The sequence below is a fragment of the Onychostruthus taczanowskii genome, unplaced genomic scaffold, assembly GCF_017590055.1.
Source record: "Onychostruthus taczanowskii isolate IOZ18803 unplaced genomic scaffold, ASM1759005v1 scaffold77, whole genome shotgun sequence".
Classification (NCBI taxonomy): Eukaryota; Metazoa; Chordata; class Aves; order Passeriformes; family Passeridae; genus Onychostruthus; species Onychostruthus taczanowskii.
This window is the reverse complement of record NW_024505561.1, coordinates 3,852,119-3,876,781: the sequence shown is the minus strand read 5'-3', so window position 1 is coordinate 3,876,781 and position 24,663 is coordinate 3,852,119. Positions and strand designations below refer to the sequence as shown.

General features: G+C 40.0%; 1 protein-coding gene across 6 annotated transcripts in view; it reads right to left on the bottom strand.

Moving 5' to 3' along the window:
- FARP1 (FERM, ARH/RhoGEF and pleckstrin domain protein 1) overlaps nt 1-24,663 on the bottom strand; it is a 201,328-nt gene that overhangs the window by 114,536 nt on the left and 62,129 nt on the right. The window contains exon 1 of one of the 6 annotated variants that reach the window (XM_041423354.1): nt 7,336-7,421. The exons of the other annotated variants lie outside the window; for them this stretch is intronic. Within the exon in view, the coding sequence (XP_041279288.1) occupies nt 7,336-7,344 (9 nt within the window). The 5' untranslated portion in view covers nt 7,345-7,421. Of the gene's footprint in view, nt 1-7,335; nt 7,422-24,663 lie in introns of those variants that run through there. 6 annotated transcript variants of the gene reach the window in all.

The window sequence follows — 24,663 nt, the reverse complement described above, 5'->3', positions numbered from 1 at the left end:
TTATAGAGAAACTACAATTGCTGTCCATGGTTATTACTGAAGTAACAGGATGCAATTAATTACTTAGGTTGTATTTTATTTACTCTTAAATATCACACTGTTGACCAACTTATCACAGAGATAACTAAATTACTATATTTCTTTTCATACTGAGTAATATAAGCAGAGAAACATACCGTGTCATTCATAGCTGGACTTCATGCAGCTTAGAAGTTTAAGGCAAGAACTCACTATGCACATAAGGTTAGTTTGCATTAAGATTGGCCTGAGTTTGAAATGCATTAGCTAAGAATAATAAGTCCAAAAAGGTAGAATTCCTAAAATGTCACCAGATTAATAGGAACCATTAAAAAGCAATACAAGATAGAGTGGTATCTTTTATTTTATTAAAGTCTTCCCCTAAAGTTATCTTCTCCAAAGGGGAGAGGTTTATAAATGATGAATGTGATAATGCCCTTGAAATCCTCCTCCACCACAGCTTTAAAAACAGAGCAGAATAATCCCCTTCTGCTTCAGAGATGTTTTAACTTAGACCTTTGCACAGATAACTAATATATCTACATCTCAGGCAGTGGAAGGAAAATACATGTAACTTATAAAATGCTTCTGGAGCAAAATCACAGGGGAGACACCAACAAAACACAACCCTCTCCCCATCTCTCAGGAAATGCAGAAAAAGCTAAGCAAAACAAAATTTTTTCAGTAATATACTGTTAAGCAATTACCTTAATCAGAAAGAAATTTGTAATGGCTGCACCAAAAACATCTGCTTCCCCTCACCCTTAGATTTAAGTATCCCTACTACTTTATACAGTTAACAAACTGTGTGGGCAGTTTCTTAGGAGAGACTGCCAGGATACCAACAAATCTGTAGTAAGGCATGATTAGACACTACGCTGATATGCATACTGTATTGTGAGTAGGAGACAGCAGCTTACCAAATAATTTTCTGATAAAAAAAATCCCCAAACACTGGCCATCAAGAAAGGTCTCCAAAACTAACAGCCAGAAGCAGATTTCAGTGGGACACTCACCATCTGCTTCCAGCCAATATGGCAAAAAAAACCCAAACCTTACTCTGCAAAGTGTGTAAATTCAGCTACTTTTACTTTGTGCTTATTTTGCCCCTCCAGTTTATCTTCTCTGAAATGTTCCAAGTCTGACAGAAAAGAGAAAGGACGTACACACATGAAAGAATGGACATGAGAAGAAATACCACCAAGGAAGCTTCAGCTGCCAATATTTCTTCAGCTGCCAAGCTTTTAACTTAGTACTTCCCTTTATGTCTCCTCTGCATGGAGAGCAGATGGAGTCACACTGCAGAATCTGGTGGCATCACAAATCAGTGAATCTCAGCTTGACTGAAGACTTGGAAGCAAGAAACCGATTAATTATTTTAAGCTTGCAGAAGCCAGACAACCCAGAGGAGTTCTGCCAAACAAATATGGAGTAAAATTTATGGGTGTAATTGTGAACTTCTGATAAACTGACACTGGTTGGAAAAGGTCTGGTTCGCTTCAGAGTGACGGGAACAAGTTTCTAAGAAGCGTAAGGAAAATGGTGATGGTTGGCTGGAATAACTTCCAATTGCAGCTTCTTTCTACAGGTGTCCCAAATCCTCATTTTTACCTCTGATCCTGCTGTTGAGTAATCCCTGTATATCGTTTAGGACAGATCCACCTGCTAACTGTACTTCACCTGCACATCAGCAATGCCTCTCCTTACTGCAGTAGAATGCTTCATATTATGTTATTTCCTCTATTACCCCAACCCAAACACCACTTCAAACTTTCTCTCTGAAAATATTTCCTTTTATCTGCAGTGAACTTTTTTTTTCCTTTTCCCTTATTCATTCTTGCAGCTCTTTTCTGAGACATCTGCAAATTATTCAGCTATCTTCTCCAGTGCCATGCACCAAATACAGCCACTACACTCCAGCAACATTTCTCTTAATGCCAAATTCAGATGTGGTACAGTCTTCTGAGACCTGCTTGGCATTTGCCTGATGATGGATTCATGGAGCACACTAAAAGTCATGATGGAAGAACCACACTTTCAGTTTTTGGTTATCAGACTATTAATTGTCATCCAGCACCGTCTCATGTTGGCTTTTTGTTCTACAGACTGTAATGTTGATGGGAACATCGAATAGAAGCAAGACAACAGTAAAGAGCCTGCAGGGAGCCTGCAAACTGGATTTTTTCCCCAGAATTTATCTTAAGTGTACAAGTACTAGGATTGACTAAGTTAGGACTGACTAAACAGATTCTCAACTTGAGCAGTGAATGTCATCTCTTGCTCTCCTCCCACTACACACATACATTCATTTAATACTGCACCCATTTAAGAACACATTCACCAGTGTCCCTGCTTAAGCACTGAATAGCAGACATGCATGGAATGAGACAGCAGCTTGCTATGAAATGTGGGCCAGCCGCTCCTCATTTTCTGTGTGACAGTGAGGACAACTGACCAAGAGGTAGACCCAGCTAAAGGTAACCCCAGTTTGATTATTTACAGGTTCCCAAACCCAGAACTGGTAAGAGTCCATAATGATTAACAGCCAGCTGCTTAACAGGCTCACAGCAGTCCATAGTTCATAAGGAACAAAACCAGTGGGAACAAAACCGGTGCTTCAGTGGGAGATCAGAGCAGTGAACAACAGCTCCCACATGCTCAGCTCCTGGCAATTTGTGCAGAGGAAGGAAACCCCCAAGTCCTCCCTCAGTGGAGCTGGCTAGTTGCAGCTCATTTCTAGCATCAGTGCTTCTGCAGTCCTTTCCTCTACTGTGTAGATAAATTTGCCAACGTCAGGGCCTAAAATGTCCTTCTGTATCTCTTCCGTAATTTAATTTAATTCAGTTTTCTATTTGTTTCCTCTTCACTGAATTCAAGAAACACAAAAAGGCTTTGCAAAGAAAAAGTGAGCAGACGAAGCCATAATTTGCAATTCTAGCATCACTAAACAAAAAGCCTCCTGACTTCCCATTTATACACTCAAAATCTTTCTTTGGAAAAGGCTCTTCCTGAGATCTCTTCTGCACCTTCCCAACAGGTGACGTACCTAATACCTACAAAAAGTGAGGTAAAACTCAAATACAGACGGCCCGCAAGACTACTAAGTCTCATCTGGAGCAGTTTAATGGAACTGCTTCTCACTGGAAAGACAGCAGTGGAGAGATTTCACCTTTTGCAGGGGCAAATTTCATACCCATCAGCAAAGCAGCTATTTTAAGAACTTACTCTTACAAACTACCATACCTCTTGCAAGTTTATGCAGCTTACAGAGAGACAGAAGACATGAAATTCTGTGCATTAATGGAACAAAAAAGCAGCTTCACAGCAGTCACTACCTATAGATCTTAACAGATAGAGTTCACATAAACAGTAAGAACATTAATATTGCAGAGGCTTGTTTCCCCCTCTGAACATTAATAGCATGCACCCTGGCTTTGCAGAACTATTATTTAAAAACATTTAAGGCCCCATTGCCACAGTTTCTCAGCCTAGCAATTCTGTCCAAGCATCTCCTTGTGCAGAGCCAGGACCTGCACTCAGTGATTTTTCTAGGTCCCTTCCCACTCAGGATATTCTATGATTCTGTAAGAAAGGCTTAAAAAATTTTGCTTATTATTTGTAGAAATTAAAAGATTTCCCTGTAAGCTCTTTACAATACTGATTTGTGCCTGTGGACAAACACCTGTTACATACCGTAAGTCTCAATGATAATTTATGTCATAATTCTCTAATCATGGTGCTGGTTTGCTCTATAAATTGTTCTGATAAGCATCCAGTTTGAATGGTGGTGGCACAACTCCTGAAAATGCTGGACTGGATATGGAAAAGTTAATGGGAATAGTTATTGAAAAATAAACAAAATTGGAGTAGCTCCACTTCCCCTGCAGACACACTGATCTGAAATAAGTCATTTTATTCTGAAAATAGTTATTTCCCTCACAAAGCTCAGCAGTATCTGGCCTTGAAAGAACTGGCTCTTTTCAGCTCATAACAGAAAGAACTACAGAATATGAACTTGATGGAAATAACTTGCTCAAAGGAAAGCTAAAAAGTTGCTTGCCTTGGTAGGCATGGGGGAAAAAAAAAAGGTCTGGCTTTTATCATAACATTAACCCAGCCTGTAATTTGTCTTTACAACTAATGTCAAGATTCATTTTGATGTGGTGGGCTTCTGAGCAAGACCTCTAAGCAGCTGCTTGCTAGAATGTAAGTGTGTGGGGGGCCAGGAAACAGGCCCCCATTTGCTTCTCCTAGGACAGGTAGCTGGAGAACAGCTAAGGTTTAGCACTGTGCAAGAACTGGAACAAAGCTAAGTAGAAGTTTACTGGCAACAAACTGCTAAAACCCTTGGAAAAAAAACCCAAAAGAGTAAATTGTGGCTCCCTGAGCACAGCTCATTCCTTGGGAGCCCTGCGAGGTTGCTCAGCAACATACCACAGTTACTGTGGGTCAAGTCCTCAGGACATAATCTAGCCTATTGACTTTAATTCAACTACCCCTGGCATAAGGTACTGCCAGCTGAGAGCAAGAAGAAAACAGAAGCAATGAAGACTGGAGAGCTCTCAGTAGCTGGGAGGAAATTTCACAGTTTCCAAATATTTTATCCAAATTGTTCTGATCTGCTCAATTCAATGTCTGTTCTAGGGTCATTCTTTGAAAGAGGTAATTCAGAAACAAATTTTAATTTCAACTTAATAGGAAAGCAAGAACCAAAGTCCATTGATGCAGTGAGACATTTTTGAGTTCAAGCCATTTTTCAGTACCCACACTCCTGCTAGATACTCTCTGAAAAAAACCCTAATGCCTAATCTTGGAGGAATTAGTAATAAAAATACTTTCCACTCTATCAAGCATAGTTGTTCATGACGATCTTGACCAGAAAGTCATCCTTCCCTCTTGTGGATAACTTGACCCTTCCAAAACTCATTCACCTAATAGAAACTTTGCTGTGAAGATACAGTTTGAACGTATGACACATCTTTCCAGCCTTTCAGAAGAACGGAATTGCCTTCGGATGTCTGTCTGTCTATCTATCTATCTATCTATCTATCTATCTATCTATCTATCTATCTACCTATCTAAGTTTCTCTTAGGGAAGGACAGCTATGAATAGAAGATGAGACCTTGGGATGGTATAAAGTTCCTCTGAGTATTTGCCTTTCCTATGTAAAACACAGAGAGCAGCCTTTTTGACCCGGGCTGCAGCATATGCACAGAGCAATCAGCAGCAGACAACAATCCTTCTACACAAGTGCTCCTAGCAGAGTCCCAAAAGTTGTAGCTTTGCTGTAAAAGAGGGAGCTTGCATGGGTTGGAGGAAGAGAGATTCCTTCAGAAAACTTTCCCTCACTGGAACTGTAGTGATGACTCCTAAGCCCAAACTTACAAGAAGTATTAGTCCACTGAAATCCAAGTGTTGTTGTGGGCTGGGTTTTCCCCTCAAAGAAATATTTAGAATAAATTTTAAACCTATTATTTTATTACAAATTCACTTTCAAATACTTGTGCAACTTACTACAATTCCTTTCTTAGGAATGAAATCTAGGTTTGATGTTCACTATTTAAACCACTAACAAGAACAATGGAAAAACCCAACACCTTATTGCAATAAACAAAATGTGTAGTTGTGGGTTTAGGATTTTTGATGGATACAGGTTTACAACTGGTGGTCCAAACGCTTGAATAATCCCAGATCCCGGTATTTCATGGAAGCATCTGTAATAATGACACAACACAGTCCCCTGGACGTGGCAGTCCATGGGCACTGCACCCCAACCTGCTTATCAACAGCAGCATGCGGCCAGATGGCCAGACCCCACCAAACCTCAGTTAATTACTAAATACAGTTTCCCTCACGGAGACATTTCGTCAGAAGCCGTAGATAAAACCTCTGAGTACAAACTCACACAACTGTAAATGCACATATGGGCTATAGTAAACACACCTATTCCAGCCTTGGTCCATGGGGAAGGACCACAAACACGTAAAATGAGAGCTCTGAAGCACAGATCAAGTTAAGAGATGAGCATTTTGCTTGTGTCATTACTAATACAGGCATCTAAGTATCTAAACTAGTTTCTCTGAGAGGCTAGTGTGTGCTTTGAAGTACATGCCTTTCAAAATACATCCACACTCTTTCTGTGGAGGCTAATGGTAATTTTATCTCTTCTGAGCCTTGCAGTAATAAATGCTGACACTCCCAGATGCCAGGTCCTTGGTGAGAGCATATTTTTGTTTATTCAGGATTAAGTTAAACTACTTAGCCGCCATTATGGTAAATCCACCTCTCCTACAGACCTTCTTAAGAATACTGAAGAAAATAATGAAATACCACCTACTGCTGTGAGACCAACTGCACTCAGCAGACTAAGAAACTGCTGACAATTTATTCTTCGTGTGGAGGGGTGAATAGACTGCACTAAACATCCCCCCAAATAAGAAAAAAGAAAGGCCATGTTACGTGCTCCTTGTCTTGATTTTATCACATCACACCTTGATGCTGTGGCAGACTTTCAACAAGGGACTGTAAAGCTTCATCCTGCAGTTTTTGTCCAACAAGAAATGGGTTTGGATACCTAAATAATTATTCTCAGTTATATGCAAAACGACTGAATGTATTTTTTTTTAAAGGCAATTCACAGTAGCCCTTTTGCCATCTTTCAATATTTGAAATGTAAAGGCTTTTTGACTTAATTTCCTCTTCCTTAGGGGCCTGAAGGAAATATTGTGGTCTTATTGACACGAATGTAATTTGAGACTCTAAATTACCAGACCCAAAACACCCATGCCATTCCTTCACACTGGTAAAATATTTTCATGTATCATATAAAGACCTGAAGCTGTGAGTGCTTGTAGTAAGACCACAGGATACATATTAAGCAAAGAGCAAAGAAGACATTTGAAAAGGGGATTTTCAAGGCATGCTGCACTGTAATCTATTTAATTTTAAAAAATCTGAAGATGGCAGAGCTAGCTTCCATTCTGCCATTTAAGGCAGCTATAAGATTAGCCTTTAATTACTAAATGATGGAGCAAAAGCATGAGACCTCCTCACCAGCTGTTTCTGCAGCACAAGCAGAAACAGTGTCTGGCTATACCCCAGAGTACTGGGGGAGTAGGCAAGAGCATCTGCACACTGCTGGGTTGAAGTGACTTTAAGTGTGCAAATAAGATTTTGAAGACTTTTCTTCTCATGAATAGGCAATGGTGCTTTATAGATACAGCAGCATGAGCTGAAGGATTAAGAGAATTTGGGTTTAATAAGACTGCAGTCTAGGGCCTCCTAGGGTACTCAAGAACCCCTGACTGCACAGGTACCTTCTGCATTGCTGTTCTTGCTCTCCTTGTGCCACCAGTGCTTCTCCACCCAGAGCTGGAGACGACGTGGGAGGTGCGGCCAGCTGGCTCGCAGCAGCTGCACGTCCTGCCAAACACCCAGCTGGAGGTGGGAGGCAAGACCACCAGAGGCTGCATCTTGTGGTTGGGAACTCATCCTCAGCTCTCGCCATCAAAGGAGAGAAACCACTGCAAACAGCTTCTGAAAACCTCCCGTGCTGTGCAGAGACTGAACAGACTTTGTGCGTTCTGAGGCAAAAGCTGCACTGGCCCAGAGTGATTGGTCCCCAGGGGAAAGACTCTGCAGTGGGAAAACCCATAGGAAGCAGGCTCAGGCTGGGCTGCCAGGAGACGCTCCGAGGTCAGGGCAGCGAATGAGCAGCTTCCTCTCCACGAGATGCTGTGCAGTGCTTCCTCCGCAAGCTCATGAAGCAAAAAATGATTGCAGGCAGGAAAAACATGACATTTAGTAACATAAATTGACAAGTTCTCAACAGGAACAGAACTATTTTTTCCACTTTGTTTCTTTATATAAACAGTATTTGATTTTTAACATGCAAAAGACTGACAGCACACCAAGCATAAAGTAGATTGTGATCTCTGCAAACCAGGATGGCTGCTATCAGATTGGCACCAAACAAGGCCATTGTTGGAGCTAAAATTACCTCTCGGGTCTTGCAATACACTCCACCAAAGGACACCATGTCCCACTGCAAAGGCACATTGCCTACACAGACATCCACCAGAGGGGCCAGGAGACAAAGGTCTGGGAGAAGTGGACCCCTCAACAGGTTTATGGAGCCAGGTTGGCTCACTCTCAAGATCTTCACTCCAAACATGCAGCAAACATTCAGGAGAGAGAAGTACTGAGTATTTCTGGATTTGACCATTCTAACAGAACACTAGTTGTTGACACCCTCTGATGTTCAAAAAAACTCAACATTTTGTTTATCTATACCAAGTATGGCCTTAATGCAACAGGTAAATGAGCACCAGTGAAGATAGCACCCACTATCCCTCTGATTTTCACAGTACTACTTATTTTTCTACTTAATCAGAAACCTGAAGGACAGGGTAAGTGGTCAGCACTTCCTATACAGAGGCCAAACACTTCTACAGTGGTTTTCTTCCTCTGACTCACCATTCCTGACTTTTCCCATAGCTGTCAGTTAGTACTTGTCTCACACACAAGTGTTTTGAAGGGTATGTATCTTCCCTGACACTTTCATTGTCAGAATAATTTGACACATAACCATCAAGAGGAGTCTGGAATACCCAAGGTAAGTTGTAACACACAGGTTTACAATATCCAGAGAAAACCAAAAACTTAACTTTCTTTCTGTGAGTTTGCCTTTGAAGGAAGAATACCAGAAATTGTTTAGAACCTTCTTTTTTCAAACAACACTTTAAAAGCATATATCTTTGAAAAAAATCAAACATGACAAAAAAACAGCTTGCAAAAAACTAATGGCTCCCCAAGTATAACCTGAAAAAGAATTGCTGCTTATCCCACAAACTGATAGCTGGGCCCTGGAAGAAGTAGAAAATAACCCAGGAAAACCATTTCAAATATGGTTTGCAATGCAGTACTGGCAAACTGATTTATACCACCCATGTCAGGGCTGAGAGTCAACAGTGGTCAGTGGACAGGGCAGAGCTAGGACTGCTGACAGGGCAAAGTAAAGATGGGATGGAAAGAAGATGAAGATACCTGGAAATCTGTGTTTGCTGTTAAAGGGATGATTCTGCTGCAGGGATGTGAAGATGGGGGTGAGGGACTGCTGCCTGTGGGAATGGCAGCTATAGCTCACACACTCTAATAATTATAATCATTAATAACAAAAGGATTCCAGGCATAGATAAAATTTACTACATAAATCTTATGCACAATGAAGTGTGTGTTCCTTATGTAGGATCTTATGCATGCATTATTCCCTGCAGGGAGGCATAAGAAAACAGATATATACAGAGGGACTTTTCTCATAGCAATTTACTGCGTAAGCACATTATCTGCAGCCTAAACAGTCATTATTCCTATTCCCAAAGGCTGAACAATGGGGAAGACAGAAAGGTTTGCAATGAGGTGGTCACTCACCGCACCTCTGGTTCATTACTTGTTTTAGATTATGTCACACCACAATATTTAAGTATACAGTATTGTGGCACATTTTTTCTTAGAATCCAGGGAGTTTTAGCAATATAGAACTAAATGAGGAATATGAATAAGTAGATTATTGCAGATACAAATGTGTCCGCAATGGTGTCTTGCCACATAGAAAAGGACTTGTTTAATGATCAGAGTTTTTTACTATAATAACAACTTTGATTAGCAGCAGACCGTAGTGCTCATAGAAATCACTGATTTTTTTTAATTGGCTTTGAGGCCCTCATAGCATTAATTTTTCCACACATGAACTTCAAGTTTTTTACTCTCCAAGATTTAATTCTGCTACTGATAATCCCTTTACTTACTGCAGCACATCTTCCATAATTAAGTGTCTTAAACTTCTCTTTGTTTTGCTAGGGGTGGAAATCCACCCTATGAGTTTTCATTTAAAGAGTGTGGGGGAGGTGAGCAGTGGAGGAGAAAGACAACTTCTTCCTGAAGACAAAGGGGGAGGATTGAACAGAAATTGCTCAGGAGAAAGTCAGACATTGACTCAGAGTAAATGAAGGGAGCAGAAGCAGGGCTCCTGGCACTGAAAGTACTGTGTGACAACAGAAAACAACCTCAATTCCTATTACTCCCACCAGGCAATAAAGAAGGAAAATGATGACAGCTGCTTCATCAAGGGGAGACCAGCTCAGGGGGCCCATGGCCATGCCAGGCTGTGGGGGACCAGCCCTGCTGGGCACGGCTGGGGCAGGGCTGCCGTGGGGTGCTGGAGATGGGCAGGGCCAGTCAGGGCTGGCAGGGCCCTGGGGCAGAAAGGAAGCCTCCCTGCCCTGCTGGGCCAGCCCGGGAAGGGCTGTGAGATCCTTCCCAGCCCTGACAACAGGGACACAGCTCAAGATGCCACTTGGGCTCACGCGAGTGGAACGCAGCCGCACCTGTAGCTCACAACAAACCAAGCCCGGCATTCCTCCGACACTCACTAAAAAAACTGGTGAAGCTGATTGTTTGGCTTTTTTTTTTTAAATCAAAGTCCCTTGTACTTATTTCAGTGCTGACAGACAACCTGTTCCCCAGGCCTTGATCCAGCAAGGCCTGTCCCCAATATCAGTGGTCTCGTCATTTTACAGAGCTACAAACGTGGCCACGTGTATGCCCACACATCAGGGATGCAGTACATCTGGGATATCAATACTATGCTACATAATAATTTAAATGTGTAGTAAAATATGTCTGGAATATGCAATGAAACAATGTTGATGAAATACGCCTCCTTCCCCTCAAAGGTAACTATTTTTAATGACTAAGTTAAAATAATGAATTTTAAAGATGCGGCTTGCTGCATAAACAGAACATACTCAAGGACAGCTCAATTTTTTACCATTCAACACCTTTTCTCAGTTAACTGCAAGTCGAAGGACAAACCTTCTTGACTGCTAATGATGAGAAAAACTAACAACTGCTGTCCTGTCTAAAAACGTCCACTCCTCCAGCTGGCCAGAAACCAAGCGGAAATTCCAGATCAGGAGGCAATTATTTATGTATGTCTCCTTCCAACCAACCCCCTCTAAACCTTAAATTTGCTTCTAAGTGGGAATTAATCCTGCCTAGAACACTTTTAAACACTGCTGTATCTTTACAATCAGGTCAGTGACAGTTTTTTCTTCAGCTGCACTTGTGAAATTTTTCTCCATATTAATAGCAAATTTACTTTTATTCTGCTTGAGAGAAAAGAAATCTTTAGCTTTGGGGTGTATTTTTTTTAAAATACACCATCACACTTACATTTCTGCCTACTACAACCTGCTGCTGCGAGTTTTATTTAAAATTCTTTTGCATTTTAGAAGACATTTTTTTAAAATTCACAAGTACAAGAAAATGCCATTTTTACTTTAGGTTCTGTCTCAGATCTCCAAGAGAAAAGGATCTTACTGACAAGCACTCACTATCACATTTTTCCCCCTACGGTCTTTGCGGAAAACAACAACACTCACATAATCTACTGAGTAGATCTTATACTTTTGGACTGAAATAAATGCTCCTTCTTGTGTACTGGATTAAGAGAGACTGAAAAAAATCTCCTTTTAATTTGTTTCCCGTGATGATGCAGAACAATTCGTCATTTCATGCAGAAAATGTTTCTCCAAGTGATCCAACTTCAGATCACAGTATCATCTTTTCATGCAGCTCTTGAGAAAGGCTACAGTATGTACAGTAACATTTAAAACAAATTATACTTTCCCAACAGTGGGCATGGACTTTAAAAATTTTAAGGTGGGGGGGAGCTTTAATTTGAAAATACCTCTTTTGGGCTGGTGGTTTTGCAAAAGGGAAGCATCTCTTTACTCTTCAGGCATTCAAATGTAATTAAGTGATCTATACATAACATCAGGATGCTGTAAGTCACCACCATAATAACTCTTGCAGTTGAGTCCCTGAGGAGCTATAACACACAAAATACAGACAACAAAACAGGCCTCTTATAAAGACTGCAGTATATCTTACTTGCATGGAGTAAAGCTCCCAGGGGAATCCCCAAGCACAGAGGAAGACACAGTTCAGGCAGGCATCTATTAAGTGAATCTAAATAATCAAGAGTGTGATCTGAGCTGAAGAAAGCAGGTGAGCAGTGCCAGACTACTCTGAATTAGCATTTTTCAATGGACAGGCTGCAGGGAATGAAAGTTGCCCCCTGTGCTCAGCCCAGCACAGTAATGTAAATGTTTACAGGGCAAACAGACATGGATGAATGATTTCCTGAGGTTGTATGATCAAGTTGGACAAGACATGGCCCATCAACAAGAGTTTTCCCAAAGGACAACAGGGTCAGATCTGGCAGCAGCTGTAGGGAGCTGATGGACATGAGACAGGAGCTAACAGAGACACAAACTTCAAAATAATGTTCTGGATCTGAAAAGGAAGCCCTTAGAGATGCCAGGAACAAGGCATGCTTTGTAGCTACCCAGTGACACCAGTCACTCAAATAACAAATTATTTCTATGAAAAAAGGCACATGATTTTTTCTGCTTCTTTAATTATCTAAAGCAAATGCATGTGTAGAGTCAGAGATCTGGGATAATACACAGACTGCAAAAATTGTAATTTTCCCAAGTTTCTCTATGCTTTCACCACGGGGCAGGACCTGTGAGGGGATATCTTTGCTTTTTTTACAGACCAGAGCTTTGCTCTATTACATTGCAGAAATGTCACTGCAAATTTCATCCTCCTCCCTGAAACCACCCAGCCTAGTGAGCATGTTTTGTGCCTCATTTACTGTGTCTGCAGCTGATAATTCTACTCAACCAATTCTGCTTGCTAGAAAAGTTATCATGATAACCCAAACAGCTTTGTCTTGGAGCACCATTGCCATTCTTTTTTTCTTCAGTGGGAAACAACTCATTCGTGCTCCCATTTGCCGTAACAGTGCTTCAGAGTCCAGCTGTTAGTTTATGAAGGCTAACAAGTGGGAAGCCTTCCTAGTTTTTCAAGGTAGGACCTACTGTCTTAAGAAAAGTCAAAACCTAAAGCTAGTCAAAGAATTTATAAATAATTTAAGGGAAATTGAACAAAATAACAATAAATATGTAATTCAAAGATTCCCTTTCCCTGAAGTGGGTTAAAAGAGATTTAAATATACTCATAATAAGGGCCCTAAAGAGAGACTGCATTATGCATATGAGTTTTGAATGGAATGAAAGAAAAGCTAATAAATGGATAGTAATAAGCAAAACTGTGAAAATGAAATTAAAGATAGTCTGAAAGGAGGTTTCGGAGGGAAAAAAAAAGGATGGCAAACAGTGCTTAAGTGTATTTTCATTTTTCATCTAATCTCTGAAAATTAAATGTTCTGTAAGAAAATGCAGCAGATGCAGAAATGAAGAAGATATACAGACAAAGGCAGCAGATGCATAAAAAAGTTACTGATGACTTCTACTGTTTTTTTTCATCTATACTACTAGCATTTCGTCTTCCTAAAAACAAATGAACAACCACCCACACTAACACAAGCATTTAAGACAATAGACTTTGTGTTGTCAGGAATGACTTCTAATGCCCTTAGAAATCTGGCCTTTAGATATTCCCTGACTGAGAGCAATTTGCTTGGTTTTGTCACCCTGTCCTCTGGTAAAATAAGTCTCATGGAGCCAAGAATAAAATGCTGAGTAACCAAAATGTTTATGGTTGTTGTGTGCAGTCCTTTCCATGATGACCTGTGCCTTTTGACTGTATCTGTACATTCCGTTTATTCCTGCGTTACGTTCTGGTATGCTACAGGCTACCTCTTTCTCTTTTCGTGACTAGATATAACAAAAGCAGCTGCTGGAAGCCTATTATCTAATTATCTTCTTAGGTCCTGCAGGGACTGGGGTGCTCATATAAGCAGATCACAAACGTTTTAGCCTCTCAGACCACCATTTCTTATCTGACACACAAAACATTGTTGTACATTCTCTAAATGCGCTGGATGTTTAAATGAGCTGTCAGAAAAGCCTTTTCTTTGTCACTGTCATCACTCATGTTGTTTTCAGCTAGCAATATCTCCCAGTTTAGCAAGAGCTGTAGGATTAGGGTGCTTCGCCAGATCATGGCCAGGACACAGCCCGGTATCTCAGCTCTTCCAGGTGCCGTGGCCTCTGATGACACTGAGATGGGAGCTGACAAGACATGCCCATTTCTTCTGGCATCACTTGCTCCTCTCTAGCTGAGGCTCTTGCTCTGAGCCTCAAGAGTCAGACCACACCTGGATCACCATCAAATTGCTTTGGAATACTGACTATCTTGAAAGGCATATCTTAATTGGGTGATCAAACACCCATCAGGAATGCAAAAGAATTAAAAGGTACAGAAAAACTGCACTCAGCACATGGTTGTGGTGCCCCTGCGTAAATGGACAGAAAAGCATTCCATGCAGAACAGCTGCCATTTGTAACAATAGTATTCTTGTAATCACCCCAGGGATCTCTGTCCCTTAAATACTGACAATACAGGTAAGAATGAATATAGCACAGCAGTTGAAAAACTCAGGGTCATTACCAGGTCAACCTGCTCTCCCATTGCTCTGCTAACTTCACCTTGCTTTGCCATGCTGATATTCTTTCAATTACTGAACTAGATGAAGCTGACCAATAACATAAGGTAGTTGACAAAAATAAAGTCTATCATCTCTAAACTCCACTGAAGTGTCAGGTCCTAGATTTTTTTAAAAGCAGATCCAAAAGTAATTTGAAAATCTCTGAATGCATTCTGTCAGCTTTTAAAGCTCTAACCAACAATTTATATTCACACTCCAGAAGGAGGAAATAAGGAACAGAAAACTTTGGACTATTATTTTCTCCCTTCCACGTACTTCATCTGCTTTCCAATACAAAAGAATAAGTTTCAAACGCTTAAAATTTATCTCTTCAACATATATACAAATGTTGATTCCATTCTTAATTTTCAGGAATACTTGAAAAATACTTGCAAAACATCCCAATACAGATTCTGATTTGAACAGATCCATGTTGCAGGTAACAGTAAAATGACACTTTCAGACTACACTTCTCATGAAACAGAGGCTATTTTTAACTATTGTGCTGTATATAAGCTAACCTATATTTCAATGCAGCCTTTGTGTCCAGTCTGCCTGCTTGTAATAGGCTAGAAGAGAAGCACACAGTTGAAAGCATGATCCACTATGGCAAATCCTATCAACAGTCAATCCATTTCAACACCCAGCCTCTCGTGTGATCCTGCAGAGGAAAGCAAAGTCTTCAGTCACCTCCCAGTTAGTTATGATCTACCAAGCTTGGGGTCCAAGAGAACACAGATATCTTCTCAATCTCCTAGCACAACTACTTTATGCCCTGATTAATTTTGATCAAATTCTGGTTTTTTGCGACAATTACCTTAGCAAGCATAGCTCTTGATATGGTAAAAAATTACTTACTGCTATGAAAAATAATACAAATATTTGATTCTTTATCTTCTTCCTCTGTAATAGCAAGTATTGTAGTGGAAAAAAATACAATTAATTTTGTTGGCTAAGCTCTTGATTGCCTGAAGGATTTTTAAAGCCTAGCAGGGAGGGCAAAGATTCTGGTAAAGATATTAAACGTAAGTAGTGGCTGTTGATAGTTTCAAACTTTCTTGCTTATATTGCACTACTGTGCTAAATGCCTCTTCAGCTTCTGGGCAGCAAAAACCAGAATGAGAGAAATGTAAAGGTGTGTGATATGGAAGATGTACTTGATAAAGAAATGCAATTTGATTCTGATTTTGCAGCTTTGAGAGTAGCTGTGGCCTTCAAATACGAATTCTGTGACAAATTACAGTTTAGGTAAATACACTCACAGAAATTCAGTGACAGGGACTTGATGCATATCCTGTTCAAAACACATGAGGCTCCTTTGTGAAGCAAATTAACAATGGTATGCTTAGGCAATTAGCAAGGAAATATCAAGCTAAGACCCTTAAACTTTCCTATTTGTCATACGTGTTTATGCTTACTTTTGCATAAAGTACTAATGTGTGCAGCCTGTATACATTGCTAGCACGACATCAAGCTTTGTGGCAAATGCACTACTGCTGTCAGCAAATACTCAGCTCAGATCTCAGCATCTCAGCATGCCTTTAAATATAATTTTCTGCCCCTTCAAACCAGTACACACATTTATGATTATATGCAACTGCCAATATATTTGCACATAACTATTTATCCTCTTGTCGTAGTATTTATCTGACAAAAGAAGTGAAAAATGTTTTTCCAAGTTATATATGGAACATATATAACAGACAGCCCAAGAAATACCAGTATATTCAGCATATTCAATTTCCTTTAAAAAAAATTCAAGTTGATACACTAGTAATTTGATCTATGCACTCTCAAATAGGCATTTAAATGTAAGTTTCAGTTAACTGAGTTTTCATGAATAAATGATGGGAGAAATTCTGTTAGTAATACAATATTTTGATTTTTTAAATACTTGTTGGTAAGGAAAGTGTTGTGGAAGTGACACAAGGCAAAAGCAAAGAGCCTGGCTTCACCTCTTGAGACCACAGCAGGATGGGGGAACCACAGCACAAGGATGCAGAGGTACTGTGCTACACAACACCCCAACTGCTTGACCCTGCAACATCCCCTGCATCCCCTCCAAACTACACTGTTCAGCACTTTTCTTTCCTCTGGAAAAACAGCCAGACAATTCCAGGGTAGGAGCTGCAGATGCTCTTACGGGTCACAGCCTCCCAAAGCTTTTCTGACTTAACCCCATACCTCTCTCCTTTCAGCTCTTGCTGCTCCCCCAGGAAGGTCTATAAAAACCTCTAGACCCAGCTGATGGACAGCTGGATGTTTGCCTGGAGAAGACAACCAAGAGAGGCCTTCCAAGCAGAACTACCTTCCAGCAACAGGTCACCCAGCAAGCTGGACATGCAATGGCAGAAGGGCAGTGCAAAGTCTCAGCAGTGAGAGCACAGGCAGTCAAGACCACATATCTCAGGCTCTTGGAGCCCACTTCTCAATGAGTCTCAAGTTTCAGCTTTGCAGATTAGCCTCATGAACTTCACATACATGGCAGAAATTCTCTGACCGTCAAAGTGATTCAGGGAACTGATTCAGCTAAAACAACAGCCTGGCAAAGGGAAAGGGAAAAGGAGAAGGAAGGAAAGGGAGGAAGAAGAAGATTAAAAAAAAGAGAAGGGGCATTATTACTGAGATGGATTACACCCTGATCTTCACTGCTGAAACAGCTTGTTGACACAACGTAAGTATAAATAAGTATTGACTCTAGGGGTTGGCACATCCAAAACTGTGACTCCTAATACACTGTCACTATCAAAAAAGTGGTAACATTCTGCAGTACAAGATCATGACACATCTTTACTGCAGACAGATCTGTACAGCAGATTTATTTGCTAGTATTTTATAGAATCTGTGTTCTCAACACAAGGTATACATCAAGGTCAATTAGGATAAATATTCCAAGTGTGACTGCAGAAATAAACAGTAATAAAAAATAAAATTCAAAAACTCCAAATGCTCAATACTGTGCATGCAATGACTTTTATTAATGCATGTCAGTGATGCAACAGGGCAATGCAGAATCAACTGCAGGTCAAGAAACATGACCTCATTTTCTGCATTCCAGCTGACTACTGTGTGATCTCTAAGTTTCTGTTACAAATTATCCAGCCCTTCTTGGAGTTCAGTGGATACACAAGCTGACTTAAGGCTTATAAGCAGGGGTTTTGATTTGGATTATGAAAATTGAAGACATAATCAGCTTATCAGCTTTAAAGAAGAGAAACTGAAACACACTTTTGTCTTGCTCTGCCAGTTTGTTATAACCAAAATCTACATTTTCTGTTCCTCAAGAAATGGCTTCTGTAAAGTAACCCAACACCTACTAAACCAGATTGGAGCACAGTGTCCACCTGTCATGGGAGCTTCAGTATAACCTTACCTGTAAAGCAGACAAATGCATACATGCTTTATGGAGGAGACAGACAAATGCAGAGCAACAGTCTAGTCCTGTGTCTGCTTTTTTTAAGAAGTATTCACAGAAGTGAAATGGCAATGCAAAGCCCAAGACAGTCTTTTGGAGATTTAAGGATGAACAGACTTTGCTGGTAACACAGCTTATAAAACAGAGTATCTCAGCTGACAGGCATCTGAACAAAACTCACATCCAGTATTTTACGATGAGCACAACTGCAGAGGCCACATGGTGATTCTTGGGACTAACTCTACCTTGTAGGGACACATGGAACTTTTCTTTCCATTACTATTGATTATATAGATGAACAAATAGATGTTCTCAAGAAAGGTTTTAAATACTGAAGAAAAGAAGGTAAAACAACTGAAAAAAATCCCCAACACTCTGCTTTATTTTAGTATGCAAGTATTTTAAGCTCAGTCACTGAAACCAGAGAACTGTCCTCTGGCAGGAAACTCTATGGGAAAAGCCTTGCCTACTTATCTAGAAAGTTTGTTTTTTTTTTTAAAGTCATCTCTAGGTATAGTGTCTGAGAGCTCAGAGCTTATTTCCACAATCATGTTACCATTCATAACTAAAATTCCATGTCTCATTTCTCCACCCGTTCCCAGATTCCCGAAGAGAAATAAAGCCTGACTTTATTTATATTGGGACTTAGGAGAAACAAAGCCCAACTTGTTTCTGAAGGACTTTGAGATCATTTGTTTTGGAGGTGTACATTCTCCATAAAAAAGCCTGTGTGCCATGCCCAAGAACCCTCTCACAACATGAAGAATAAGCTATATGTTTTTGCAGGCTTCCAGAGACATGAACAGTGTCCATACAATAGCTTCCCTTGTTAAAGGCAAACAGTTTTCAGACCAATTAAAATGACGCCCAACAGACTCCTTGCTACATATTCATACGCTGTCACCACCACAGGAACACGGCGTCCTTGACCATTGTCTCCATGCAACATCCCCCCAGCTGTGATCATCCACAGCCCATGCTTCACAACCTACGTATTTCCAGTTCCCCCCCAGCCACAGCAGCACAGCTCAGGCTCATGTTCTCTCACTGCCCCAGGAGTGAGAAGCAGCACTGAGTCGTGGCCCAGCTGTTTTCCCACCAACTCACACATAACACCACTGGTGAGCTTACCTTACACCTTTTCCCTTAGATGGGGTAGGTATTTGTGTGCCTCTCTTCAAACAAACCAAAGCTATCAATGAAACCTGCCAGAGATTAGCAGCATTAAAACCTCACTCTCTCTGCCAAATCAAGATAAATTGATGATTGGCTTCAAAAAAGCTCAGTGGAAGGCAGATGGATAGATACAGCCATCCTATAAACTTCAGTTCCTCAGGAAACCAGGCTAAAAATAGCTGATCTCAAATGCTTAGGGAACGAATTGAGCTCAAATTAACATAAATACCAACTGGAATGTTAAAATGTATTGGCTCTTAAATATTATCTTTTAAAAAATGCTGTCTCAAAGGGTCAAAATTCTAACAATATTTATATGTAGCAACAGATGAATGTTAATTTATTTACAGGGTCCACAATGAGAATAGGTTACAATCTAGGGTGACATCAGTGCAGATGAATGCAGGATGCCATAAATGACATGACTGTGCACAGGTGTTTAGCATGTCTCCTCTTCATTCCACAGATCATTAGCTTGTCACTGTGGGTAAAGAAAACATCTAGACTTCAATTCCCTCTGGCAAAAGTGGATATTTTCCTAGGTTTTATCACCCGCTTCCCAGATTTCCAAAATGTTTTAAAATTTCTTACAGTCCAACATGTTAGAATCTATTTGCTTCACCTGCAACAAATTTTGGCCCAAAGTCTTCAAAGAGTTATGCACAAGGCCGAATTTTTAATAAAACAAACTATTCAGAAGCAAATATAATCTGAGTTAATATTTGTCAAACCTGGGGACCGATTTTCTTCTTGACAGGGGGTAACTCCAAATAAGACTTAACATTCCCAGTGTGAGGAACAGCAAACACATGTTATGCAAACTGATGCTTCTTCATGGTGATGTCTCATGGCAAAGTCAGTACCTACTGTATCCCAAATATCAGCATTTCCCCTCCTCTACCAGGAAAGTTTCACATAGAATACTTCTAGAATCCACATGCCAAAACTTTTTCTCCTCCTTTAATCACAAGAATAAAATAGAGCAAACCTATACAAAGTCCTTACCATTTCTTCCTCCAGGCACCTCAGTAATTTTAATGTTATTATCCATCAAAACAAATAAACAAGTAAATTTGTTTTAAGTCCAGTGATGTTAATAATCCTAACCTTCTGTGGAGATGAACAAGAAATTAGGACCTTGAATAATTCTTTCTTAATCATTTACCTCCAGCCCTCAGACTGACCAGAACAAATTAAAGGTATCTAGGTGTCCTGGTCTAGATGGACTAAAAGTTAACAAACTAGACATGGGGTGGTTTGGATTAAAACAAACAGTTCAGATATGGTTCTGACTCAACAAATGTAGTATTTCCCATAATCTTTCTTTACAGAACTTTCATTCTACTCAAATATCTAGATAACCAAGAGTGAGAACTGTACACAAGCAAAAATCTAATATTACTGACTAAGACTTAGTGGATTTCAGAGAACAGTAATTTCATAAGGGACTGAAAAGAACTCTATTTGATATTAAAAGTATGCTCCCCTGAGAAGAAATTTGTCTTTTCTCTTCTTTTCCAGACTCAAGTCTGTAACATCAACTTATGGTCTATAATAAGTTTTCACAGGTTAGATGGTGAAAGCAGGATCAACCCAGCTTCACTGAGGGGTGAGGAAAAAAAGTGGTGAGGAAGAAATTTTGTAATTATGCTAAACGCTCCCATTACAGCTAAGTCACAACAAAAATTGAGGAGATCTTGGTTTACAACACCTTCAGCAATGCCTTTGTACCTTTTGGAAGAGAACTGCAATAACAACTCCAGCAATTGTCCTGCAGAACTGTTAACACTGAATTCTTCGAAAGAGAACCATTTACAGGGGAAAAGAGTAAAACACACTGTCCATAAGAAATGGAAAAGTGACTTGGAACAACATTTGGCACAATGTAAACAACAGAAAGCAGCAAAGAAACTATATAACATTGAAGATGACCCTACAGTAAACTGTACATTTTTAGTCTAAATACATTCAACACGTGGGAAAATCTTTATTAAACTGTAAGGCACAGAAACATCTGTTTTGATTTAGTTTGTGTTACAGCAAATAAACATGAAAGACCACTGCCTGTAACTTCCCCCGGGGCTATTTGCAGGGAAAGGAATACTGTTTATAACATTTGTGCTACAATCAGAGAATTACAAAATAACTTAGGTTCCATGGGAGCTCAGAAGATCATCTGGTTCAGCCTTCCTCCCACCTCATGAAAGCAAGGCCAACTTCAAAGCTAGATCCAGTTTTAAAGTTGGATCAGGTTCCTTAGGGTTTGGAGTATCTCCTCCCAGGATGGAGACAGCACAGCCTCTCTGGGTAACTGGTGTTTGAGCACCTTAATGGGAAAAGCTTTTTCTTTGTCAGATGTGTTACTGACTCATGCTCAACTTGTTACTCACCAGGACCCCGAGGCCTCTCTGCAAAGCCATTCCCCAGTCAGTGTGTCCCAGCTTGTACTGGTGTGCAGGGTTATTCCTCCCAGCAGCAGGGCTTTGCTGAACTTTATGGGGTTCCCCTTAGCCCATTTCTCCAGCCTGTCAAGGTCCATCTAAGTGGCAGCACAAGCCACTGGTGCATTAATCACCACTCCTAATTTTGAGCTGGCTACAGACTTACTAAATCTTACATCCTGCCCCATCCTCTAAACCCTAAAGAAGAATTTTTACAGTGCTGGTCTCAGTGTGAAACAGTGAGCTGCCTCTAGCTGAATGTTTGCTGCTGATCTTGAACACCAGCAGTTCAGACAGGTTTCAGTCCTTTCAGTCCACTGTCCCACCTACTTACCTGACTCATAATGCACCACTATCTATGAGACTGTTAAGGGAGACAGTATCAAAGCTTTGCTAAAGTAGAGATAAACAGTAGTTAACCCTTTAGCCAAACCTTTTTTCCATAAACCCTCTAACACAAATTTCAGCCCTCTGCTGTACAGCTCTGTGACATCAGGAGCATTCAACAAAAAAAACCCCTCAAACAAATAAAGCAAAAACATTAAAAGGCACGGGAAATCCTTTCTTTTTTGCTCAAAACTCAGAACTGGTATTTAAGAACAATCTAAAAAAAACCCAACACCAGAATAAAACATATTAAAATGAATTCGTTTAAAATTCAGTGAAGCCTCTGTATTTGCATTACATTTGTTACAAACTAGGGAGATGAACAAGGACATGATTATGATGATGCACAGCACCTCATAACTTAACAGAATTTCTGTGACTTCATTAACCACTTTTGTTGAAAAAGTTCAGAGAAAAAATCAGGGTCAGGCAAACACCCTTAACAAAAAGCACTGTGCATATTTAAAAACCCAGTAGAGTAACAAGTGAATTAAAATGGTCTCATTTTAAAAACAGAATGAAACTTCAGAAATAGGTGGAACAAACTTCTCATTTGCACCACCATAGATCATTACTCCATGCAGGCATTATTTTTTATGTAAAAGTTTACCTTCTTTGCTGTAGCTCTCTCCCCAGAAGGGACTGAAGAAAAAACCCCAACTCTGTCAGAATGTAGCAGGACTGTGATCTACTTTTCTAACAAGTGCCAGTGTAAACTGTTCCTACCCAGCCAGGGTAGCTTTCCAATGCCAATCACTTCCAAAGCAGACAATTCTGAACTTGGTAGCAGTAACCCGAACTACGTCTCACAAGCCATGGGGAAGGACAAGAGTCAGCCCAGTATCAAATCCTTTCACAAGCACAAGGCAGAAGGATGCCATCACTTTTTGGACTCCTGACAAAGTGAGGAAGGCACCTGATAAAAGGTGGAGAATCCTCATGTGGATATTCCATATGTGCTGCAAGTTGGGTTTTTCAATTCCTAAATGTCATATATATATCTATTGCCAGGAAGGTCAGAGAAAGTTCAAACACTTGAGAAAGAAAGATTTTTATGAACATAAGAACTACTGGCATAATTCTTAAGTCTTCCCAACTGCATGTTTAACCTCTTGGGTTTGGCAAACCTGAGAACATTTCTGCCTTTCTTTAAACATACAAGTTCAAGAACTGACAACAAGCTTCACTTTCTGTAACTATTGTGGTTTCCATTTTTCTTTTCTTGTTTCCTCCTGCATATGATTTTAGTATCTGAATGGTTTTAATGATTCTTCAGTCCCAATCCCACCAGCTTCCCTGTGAGTGGCTATGGAGAATCCCACTGGCATCCTCCTGAAGAACAGGATCAGCTGCAGAACATGATCTTTGCTTAAATTATACTCAGATGCATTTCCTTAGAAGGAAGTTTTTCAAGTGGTTAATATGAACTCAACGGATAAACAGCTCTTGAGGTTTTCTTTCTTTCTTATTTTAAGTAGTGCAAACCAGGTGAACTTTGGAAACATACTGCACAGTATAGACACAAATCAGGGCAAATAACAGAAGTAAATCCTGCAAACAGTATGACAAGGGAAAGTGACAAAAGACTATACTGATGGCATATCCACAGGAAGAGCTTATTTCTTTAATCATACAGTCCTTAACTAAGCTTCATTGCTCAAGATTATACTGAGTTAATCACTGTAAGTCCTAAACATGCCCTAAAATTCATAACGAAGAGATAAGGAAAGGAAAGTTTCTTGACAAATAAACGTTTTAATCGAGTGGGGGTTTTGTTGGGTCTCTTTTTGTTCATTTTTTGTTGTTTGAATAGGACCCTTCTACTCTGTCAAGCCCATTACATGGCTGGTGTTAGCATAGTTCAGCTCTTATAAAGGGTTACACTGAGATGAATTTACTGTCCCTATTCCTGAAGGCCACTTGCTCCACACTGCACGTACCAACCACGGGGTTTAGAAGACAAATCACTCTGAATGTTCACTGCAATACACTTTACTACTGTCAACAAAAAGATACAACAGCAAAGCAGATTTCCACTAAGATGTATTAACTCTCTCCAAGCAGCTTTCATAGACTGGAACCCTGGTAACCATGAATATATAGCAACAGTTACAACACACCCACTTTCATTTAATAATTTTTTCTCATTTTGCTTTCCTTTACTTATGAGTTGATAATCTAAATTTTATAATCTCTTTTGTTGAGGGATGAGAAAATAAAGAGCCTTATACCACAGGAAAGTAATCCATTATCAGATACAGCCTTCTGGTAGCTTGCTGTAGTGATGTTTTGCTCAGGCACTGACTACACTGACTGACTAAAGACCCTTTATCTACCATGCGGCAGAAGCAAAACCAGAACAAATGCAACAACATTTAATCAGAATGTTTAAATAGGTCTGCATCAGGTAGGATAAAGATTACCAGTGTATTCTGAAGTATTAAGAGCCCTTAGTGATGACAACCTGTGAGTGCTCCAATTTTGTTTTTATTTTGAAACGAAATCTTATGGGAAATGACATTCTGGCCTTCAGGCACTGTACTGAGTTCAGTTAATTAATAGGCTAAATTGATTTTTCTTCTTAAAGGACGTTTGTTTTGATTGATTTGGAAGAAAAAAGTGACATTGATGATAGCATTAGAAGGGTGAGATTTTTAACTTTGAGGGAGAAACACAGCACAGTAATGTACTGGAAAAAGCAGAGTTT